Source organism: Monodon monoceros, unplaced genomic scaffold, assembly GCF_005190385.1.
Source record: "Monodon monoceros isolate NGI ecotype Baffin Bay Population unplaced genomic scaffold, NGI_Narwhal_1 Super_Scaffold_21, whole genome shotgun sequence".
NCBI lineage: Eukaryota > Metazoa > Chordata > Mammalia > Artiodactyla > Monodontidae > Monodon > Monodon monoceros.
The window spans coordinates 173,943,404-173,952,010 of NW_021703778.1; the positions used below are offsets into that span (position 1 = coordinate 173,943,404).

At 66.7% G+C, this 8,607-nt stretch overlaps 1 protein-coding gene across 6 annotated transcripts in view; it reads left to right on the top strand.

The window, feature by feature from the left end:
* The window catches only part of PACS2 (phosphofurin acidic cluster sorting protein 2), a 63,237-nt gene that overhangs the window by 50,394 nt on the left and 4,236 nt on the right, over positions 1-8,607 (top strand). For 2 of the 6 annotated variants that reach the window (XM_029238942.1, XM_029238943.1), the window contains exons 17-23: positions 103-213; positions 657-765; positions 5,162-5,204; positions 6,621-6,663; positions 6,969-7,104; positions 7,899-8,125; positions 8,386-8,499. In XM_029238942.1, the coding sequence (XP_029094775.1) occupies positions 103-213; positions 657-765; positions 5,162-5,204; positions 6,621-6,663; positions 6,969-7,104; positions 7,899-8,125; positions 8,386-8,499 (783 nt within the window). Of the gene's footprint in view, positions 1-102; positions 214-656; positions 766-5,161; positions 5,205-6,620; positions 6,664-6,968; positions 7,105-7,381; positions 7,853-7,898; positions 8,126-8,385; positions 8,500-8,607 lie in introns of those variants that run through there. The other 4 variants (XR_003796010.1, XM_029238944.1, XM_029238945.1 and 1 more) reach the window with 4 other exon arrangements.

The following is an 8,607-nucleotide window of genomic DNA, read 5'->3' on the forward strand; positions in this document are numbered from 1 at the left end:
GCCGCTTCCTTGGGGACCAGGGGTTGGGGGCCGAAGTGATCGGGGAGGCGCGGAACTGCGCGTGGGGTCCGCACACGCTGACGCTCTCCCCTCGGCTCGCAGGCTCCCACCCGGTGGCCAGATACCTGGGCTCCGTGGACTACAGGTACAACAACTTCTTCCAGGATCTGACCTGGAGAGACCTATTCAACAAGCTGGAGGCCCAGAGCGCCGGTGAGGCCCAGGCCCCGGCCGTGCCCCTTGCGCCCCCGCCCTCGAGCCCACGTCACCATGCCCCCCCAGCCCTGGCGCCCACCCCACCAAGCCTCCGTGAGAACCCGAGTCATTCGCTGTCCCCTGAGATGCAACCTGTGTGTCTGCCTTTTTCTCAGGCCCTTCTGGGGCCTGAGCGCCTGGGAGGGAGGTGGGGTCAGCAGGCCGGGCCAGTGGAGCCTCGGCCAGGATGCTTCCTTTTGCCCACTGTGAGCCGCAGAGGTCCTTGATGACCGGACCCCCGGGGAGGGCTCTTCAGGACTTGGACAGGCCTCGCTGCCCTCCCCAGGACCCCGTGAGGGTGGCGGCCAGAGGAGCCGCTCAGCCGCCCCCAGCGTGGCCGCCTGGATTCGGGGTGCTGGGCGTGCAGCACCCCACGAACCCCTCCTGGTCTCCTCGTGCAGTGCAGGACACGCCGGACATTGTGTCGAGGATCACGCAGTACATCTCGGGGGCCAACTGCGCCCACCAGCTGCCCATCGCGGAGGCCATGCTGACCTACAAGCAGAAGAGGTACCTCCTGGGGCCTGGGTGGGTGTGGGGCGGCAGCAGCGACCCGCCATCCCTCCGCGGTCTCGGCGGACAGCCCGCAGTTCTCGCTGTCCCAGCTCCTCGGGTTGCTCATTGGGCTCTGCGGGAGGGAAGCCAAGCTGGGATCAGGGGGAGCCTGTGAGCCATCCGAGCAGCCCCCAGTTCTCCTCAACCACCGCACCCTTTCCCGACGCGCATCGGAGTTAGAATGAGCTGGTCGCTTTTTCTTTCTCGTTGTGTGTTGGGACTTCCGGTAGTAAAAGTGACAAGAATAGCAGTCCTGGTGCTTGGCCCCCAGCAGCGACCTGCTTTCTCCCGCCTGGGCACACGCTCCTCCAACAGCAGGGCTTCCTGGCAGGGAGACCCGTTTCTCACCCTGCCCAGTGCAGGACGGTGGTCAGGGGCCGTGCCCAGGACGGGGTGGGGCTGGGTGCACAGGTTGGGGGATTGAGCGGCCCCTTAGCCAGCCCCCGGACAGAGGCGTCCGGGTGGGGAAGGGCAGGAATAGGCAGACCACAGCCGGGCTGATGAAGTATAGCTCCCCCGCTCCCGTCGGCGGGGGTGGGGTGGGGGTGGGGGGACGGGGCGGGGGGGACGGCGCACAGCTTCTTAAGGCGGAGGTAGAATTGAGTCAAAGCCTCTGCAGGTGCCCAGCGCACAGCCTAGCGCAAGGTTCCCGGCTCTTCCTCTGCGAGGGGCACGGGGACCGCTGTGCTGGTGCCGTGCCTGGGGGTGCCTCGCCGCACCTGAGCATCTAGTAACGTCATGTTTTTCTCTTTGGTGGCTTTCTGAAAAGGAGAAAGAACTTTCATTTTGACTTTACCTTCAGGTACCGCTGTCCCTGGGGCCGCGCCCCCTTCCGCCCGCTGGCTGGTCTTTAAGGCTGTTTAGCAGGGTCAGCAGGTGGGCCCCGGTGCCCTGCCAGCTGCCCTAGCCAGGCCTGCACTCGGGCCCCCACCCGGCTGCAGCGACAAAAGCCTGCTGCCTGCAAGTCGCAGGGCAGGCTCTTTGTTTCAGTCCTGAGTTTGGGTTTAAGAAATGGCCGATTGAACTTCTCCCTGAGTTGCTCCATCTCTGAAGCCCGGCGGCGCTACCTCTTAAATTAGCAGCAGGGGCTGGTTTCACCCCGAGAGCTGCCGGGTGCTGGCACCACTCTCCGACTGTGGGCCTTGCTCCCAGCACGTGGCGTCAGCAGCTGGGGGAGGATGGCGTTCATGCTGACCCTCCACGTGGGGGCGGTGGGGAGAGGGGATGGGGAGCTCGCTCTGGGTGGCGGCAGTGGTCAGTGGCCAGCTCCAAGCCGCCGCCACCCTGCACCCAGGCGGCAGAGAGCAGCTCCGGGCCGTGCTTACCGGGATGGGACCGCTGCACGCGGGCGAAGTGCTTGTCTCCCCCAAGGCGGCTCCACCCTCGGTTTGGCTGTCCGTTGGGAGCTGAGCTCCGGATGCTCCCAGAGTTGCCCTTTCGCACAGGGCCCCTGCCTGCCTGGCGTCCTGCACTGGGTCCCTCAGGGCGCTTCTCTGCCATGGGTCTCAGGTTATTTGCTCTCCTGGGAAAGCCCCCCAGGGAGGGTCCTTGGGTCCCAAGTGGCCTCTCTGCTGGGCCCTGGGACAGACCAGGAGGAGGGGTCTAAGCTCGTTGGACTGTCCTGCTAAACAAGCCTCAGGGGCTAGAGAAAGACCAGCCGTGGTGTGCCCTGCTGACCCCTCGGGCTGTCCTGTGGGCCTGCGCCGGCTTCCCTCCCCTCCCCCCCCCCCCCCCCCCCCTTAGCCAAGGCGCCAGGAGTCCGCGGCCTGCTTCGCTGCCTGGGCCACAGCTTCTCGACTGTGCTGCAGTTGGCGCTCGTGAGCCTCGAGCCGGGGCTTAGGAGACCCTGAGCCTCCTCCATGCCTCGTGCCCCCGCCTCCGCGTTACAGTGGTGACACCGGCATGGGGGGTCGGGTGGGGGCTCTGGATGCCCTGGGTGGAGCCCTGTGAAGGCAGCGTGCCATCCACGCTTGGAGCCCGGGGCTGGAAGCGCAGCAGGTCGGCCTTTGCCTGCTGTGACAGAGAACAGGCTGCTGTCCACCTGGAGGGGTCATGAGACCCAGGAGAGGATGGGCAGCGGGCACGGCCCTTCTGGTCCCTCTCCAGCCCAGGCCCCGTGAGGGCACCTGCAGGGAGGAGCCTATCTGCCCAGCGCCAGCTCCCGGCCTGGGCTCGGGCCCGCCGTTGGTCCCCCCGGGCAACCGCTAGAGGGCTTCCCAGCGCCTCTACACCAGCCTCGTGTGGGCTGCGCCCCCTCAGCCTCCAAGCCCCCCCCCACCTCAAGTGGAGGCACGCTACACCTCCCCCCATGTGCGGGTCTCAGGAGCCACGCCCAGGGGCCTTGCCGCAGAGCCACGGCTCAGGCCCTAGGAGTTCTGTCCACTGCCCCTGACGAGAGCACGTGTGCCCCTCCGCATCCAGGGTCCAGGTTGAGGGGTCTCGGTGGAAGCTGGTGTCACCCCCGTCCCGCCGGGCGTGTGCCGCGTTCTGGATGTGGTCTGCATGGCCCAGGGGCACGGCTTGGCTGTGGCGTTTGTGGCGAGCAGTCTCCTGAGGCCCCCGTTTGCCTGCCTTCCTGCGTGCCGATCGTGGGGCGGAGGGGCGTGGGGCGGCGGGCAGCGGCTCGCCGAGGGTGGGAGCCCTGAGGGTCTGAGCCTCCCGTGCGCTGGGCCAGGGACCCCACCCGGCTTCCTGCTTCTTGCCACCCTGCATGCAGAAGGAGGTCTGGGCGCAGGATTTGGGTTGTTTCATTGCTTGAAGTGAAAAAAGAGAAGTTTTCTCTTCCAACTGTACTCTCCTTGCAAGGGGGAGAGAGATTGGTAATCTGGTCATTTTCAATTGGATGGACTGAACCTGTAGGGTCTTTCACCCAAAGACATTTGCTGTCTCTTTTGCGAAGGTGGGGTGGGTGGTGCCGGGGCAGAGGTCGTGGGTGCCCAGATCCCGGGGGCGCCTTGGGGGGGGGGTGGCGGCTCCTGCCGGGACCAGCCTGACAGCGCTATGTGCTGGCCCCTGGGCCAGGGTCACTTGGCCAGCTGGTGGCCACACTTCACGGGGAGCGCCAGCCAGGTGCAGGCCTCCGCCCCCCACAGGGGCAGGGAGGGGAGGGCCTCTTGAAGGCTCTGGTGACGTGGGGCTCCTGGTCCCCCTGGTCCCGGGAGTTGGTACCCAGGGAGGCCCCCCAACCACCTGCTTGGAGCAGAGGCTTCTCCCTGAGTGACACCCCTGAGCCACTGCCTTGCGTGGCGCACACGTGTGGGCTCACCCGCAGAAGAGTCAATCTTGACGACAGGCCCTGGTTTAGGGAGATGAGACAAATGGAACTGGGAGGTCAGCTCGGAGAGCAGGCCCACGGCTGGGTGGACGCCGCCAGCCGAGGAAGCGGGGAGGGGCGCCTATCTTCCCTGAAGCTGGGGGAGGGACAGAAGGCCCAGGACCGGCCCCGCCCTGGGGACCTACACGGAGGCGGCCAAGAAGGAGGCGTTCTCCCAGCCGCCGGTGGAGCCTCAGTCCTGCGGGAGAACCCCTCGGACCACAGCCCAGGCTAAGGCAGACACCAGGCGGGGGCAGCCTGCTGCCGGCTGAGCCACAGGAGCAGCCCTGGCTGAGGAAGAGGGAGAGGAAGAGACGGGTTTGCACTCCCTCGGCTCCTGCCAACACCCGCACCCAGGGCCCTTGGACACCGGATGCCTTTGCCACCGATGGGCTGTGACCAGCGGTTCCGGCGAGGCTGAGGTTCTGTCAGAAGTCCTGCAGAGCCCATGGGCACAGCACAGCGGCACAGCCCTCAGAGCCTCAGTCTCGCCCTCGGGCTCCTCTTGGGGCATCGTTCTGTTAGAACGTGGCGTGTGCACCCCATCACCGAGGCCAAAGTCCTGGAGATAGGCCCCCCCACGGTGGGCACCAGCTTTACCCAGACCATCTGGGAGAAAACCTCCCTAGCCTGGCTTGGGCCAGTCACCCCCGATCACTGGCAGAGGCCCAGACTGTTCCTGGGGCATCCTGGGGGCACAGAAAGCCGGCCTCTCGGGGCTCAGTGAGTGGGGCCAGCAGGAAGACCTTTGGGCTGGGCTGGGCTGGCTGCCCTGAGCCCCAGGCCCCCAGGATAGAGTGGCGGATTCCTGGGCAAGGCTGCACTCTCCACCCTTCCCCTCTGGGCTGTCCCGTGGGCCTCTGGACCTTGGTGCAGAGATGCGTTTGCCCTCGCTGTACGTCAGAAGGGTTTGCGGGTCTGAGGTGCAGGCCAGGCGTCCTGCGGGAGGGTGGGAGCGAGGCAGTGGGTGGGGCAGGGCCTCTCCGAAAGGGCCTGTCCCTCGGGGAGAGCGCTAACTGTCTGTTTCCCTCATCTTAGCCCCGACGAAGAGTCCTCTCAGAAGTTCATTCCCTTCGTAGGGGTGAGTACTGCTCGGGCAGGCAGTGCCCTGCGCAAAGCTTTGCTGCCTCCTGGCTGGCTCCACCTGCTGCCGGGAGACCGTTTATCTGCCAAGAGGTCTTCCATAATCACTCTGTTCTTGCATTAACTTGATATGTTCCAGAACCTTCCTCACCAGTTTGAGCTGAGGACTTGCCTTATACATTTCTCCCACCCTAAAGCTCTCTGTTTTTTCTTGCTGCGGTTGGGGGGGTGAGCCCAAGCGTATCGCTGCCCCGGCTCTGCTGGGGCCTGACATGTGGAAGCAGGCAGCCCACCTGGGGGTGAGGATCCAGTTCTCAGCACCGTCCTGGGTGTCCGGGCCCAGTGTCAGGCTCAGCTCTTCAGGGGGTACCGAGGGTCGGCGGGCCTCAGGACAGGCCCTGCCTGGGGTGGGGGCAGAGGGCTGCCTCTGTCCTTTGGGAGCCGCAGGGCAGGCTTGCTCGGCTGGGATCATCCCTGTAAGTTGGGAGGTTTTGCTTTTTCCCACTGCCAAGGAGTAAGGGCTACTCCTCGCTGGCCAGGCCACGCGTCCACAGCCTGTGGTCCCACCGTGGTCTCCAGCCCGGCCTCTGCTGTGAGAGCCGTACGGCAGCCTGGCAGACAGCAGGGCCTCTAGGCCGTGGTTCACTCTGCTCAGGCCTCAGGTGGCTGCTGGCTGTACTTGGAGGGTGCTGGTCCGGAGCAGCCCGTCCTGAGGAAGCTGCTGCGGTGACAGGAGGGCCTGTCCCACTGGCTGCACTTGAGATGCCACCGCGTGACCGAGGCAGGAGCCGTTGTCGTGATTTCTTTCACGTGACACAGCTCCCGCCCTGGTCAGGGTGGGGTCAGGCCCCCCCTCCCCCACCAGCAGCCCACGCGGGTTTGGAGCAGGCCCCAGGGCTGCCTTAGTGCCCCACTGGGCAGGGCTTCCTCACTCCAGCACCTGACCCGCTGACGTCTGCGCCCGCCAGTCTCACAGGCACGCAGTTTGCTGAGTCCAGGGTGTGGGTCCTAAGAGGTTCGCTCGTGGAGGTAGGGCGCCAGTCCTGCCGGAGGCCACATGTGTCCTGAATGCTGGCCACAGCTCAGGGCCAGGCCAGGGGCTGGCTGGCAGCCTTCGTCCCGGGAGTGAGGGATGGCCACAGAGCTTGCTTTAATTCAAGGGCATCTCCCAAACATGCCCCCTGCACAGGGAGGTCCCTCAGCAGGGCCCGTGCCGTGGCTGACCACGCAGGCGGTGGCTCGCTTGAACTTAGCTCTGTCCCACAGACTGAGGGGCTGGGACCTGGCTCGGCCCCAGGAGTTCCTGGGGGCTGGGGGCACATGGAGGATGGGTGGTAGGAAAACAGGTCCCTGCCCGGTGTGGAGTCCCAGCACCACCCCCGGGCCACTGCCAGCACGTCCCGTTGCCTTCTAGGTGGTAAAGGTTGGAATAGTGGAGCCGTCTTCGGCCACTTCAGGTAACTCCATCATCCCTGCATTGGGGGCTGGGGTGCAGGAGGGCCGGGGCAGCCCCAGCACCAACACGCGCCTTGCTGAGGGGCTTCTGTTCCCCATGGATGGGCCACTCCTGACCCTGGAGGCCTGACAGCTCCCCCTCAGCCTAAGCCGGGGGCGGGGGGAGGGCGGGGGGAGGGGCCTCCCGCTTCCCACACACGCCCCCACCCAGCCCACAGCTCCCTGGCATCCCTGCCATGTCTGGGTCCAGAGGGCTTGGGGCAGAGCAGCGGGGGAGCTCAGCACTGGCCCCCAACTCCTTCCCAAGGTGACTCAGATGACGCAGCTCCCTCGGGCTCCAGCGCGCTCTCGTCCACCCCGCCGTCCACATCTCCCGCGGCCAAGGAGGCCTCACCCACCCCGCCCTCCTCCCCGTCGGTGAGCGGGGGCCTGTCCTCCCCCAGGTAAATGCAGCCATGTGGGCGGACGCTGCCCACCAGCTCGCGCCGTCCGTCCCCCCAGCGCGGCAGGGACTGTGCTGAGGACACTGGCAGTTCCTCGTGGTCCCTGGCCGTACCCTGGGGTGCCAGGAAGCAGAGGGTCAGGGCAGAAGGTGGGCTCAGCGGCCCTGCAGGGGCCGTGGTGGCGCCGACCCAGGCTCATCAGACAAGTGAGTTGGGGCGCTGGACTGCCCAGTCCTGGCCTGGTGTCCCCACCTCGCCCCACCCCCTGCCTTCCTAGGGACGGGAACTACAGAGTATAAACACGGGGTGCTCTGCACACAGAGGGGATTTTGGAAACTCAGATGTGAGTAGAAGGCGTGGGGACAGTGGGTGGGGGGTCCGCAGCCCCCGTCGGATGCCCTTGAGGCTCTCGTGAGCAGAGCTCACCCAGGCAGGACCGCCGCAGGGTCGGGGAGGACTTGGGCCCTGAGACCGCACCTCCAAGGGGTCGGTGGGCCTGGGCCCACCAGACAGAGCGGCAGCGTGGGCGGGCGGCAGGCCTGGACACTCCTGGGTGACCCCAGCATCGTGACGATGCTGGAGCCACGGGTGCAGATGGGGCTGCCCCAGGAGACCGGGACGGCCCGCCAGCGGGCTCTGAGCCCCGAGCTCCCCTCCGTCCTCAGCTGCTGCCGGTGGTCCCCCGATGTCGGGCAGCACAGGCACCAGCGGGCACCTCCTCGCCTGTGCCAGCCGTGGGGGTGCTGCCGTCACCCGCTGAGGACGGAGGGGTGAGCCTCCCTCGTCTTTCACAGCCAGGGCGTCGGCGCCGAGCTGATGGGGCTGCAGGTGGATTACTGGACGGCAGCCCAGCCCGCAGACAGGAAGAGAGATGCGGAGAGGAAGGACCCGCCCACCACCAAAAACACACTCAAGTGCACCTTCCGGTCTCTCCAGGTCAGCAGGCTGCCCAGCAGCGGCGAGGCTGCGGCCACGCCCACCATGTCCATGACCGTGGTCACCAAGGAGAAGAACAAGAAGGGTGAGGTGGGGAGGCGGGCTGGCTGTCGGGACAATCGAAGGGGCCGCCGGGCAGGCCCCGAGGGCACCACGGGCCTGGGGGCCGCTTCTGACCAGAGCCCCGGGCAAAGGCCTCCTGGTGGGCGGGCGGTGGCAGGCAGGGTCCGTGCGGAAGGGGGTCCAGATGAGCAGGGTCCGAGGGCCGAGGTGAGCCCACAGCCCCTGCTACCTCCCCATCCCTGAGGGACAACGGGAGGACAGCACAGCCCCTTTTCCTCCTAGTGATGTTTTTGCCCAAGAAAACCAAGGACAAGGATGTGGAGTCCAAGAGCCAGTGCATCGAGGGCATCAGCCGGCTCATCTGCACCGCCAAGCACCAGCAGAACATGCTGCGGGGTGAGCGCCGCCCTCCCGCCCCTCCCTCCCGCCCTCCCGCCCCCCCTCCCGCCTTCCGCCCCTCCCGCGCTCCCGCCCCTCCCGCCCTCCCCTCCCCCTCCCGCCCTC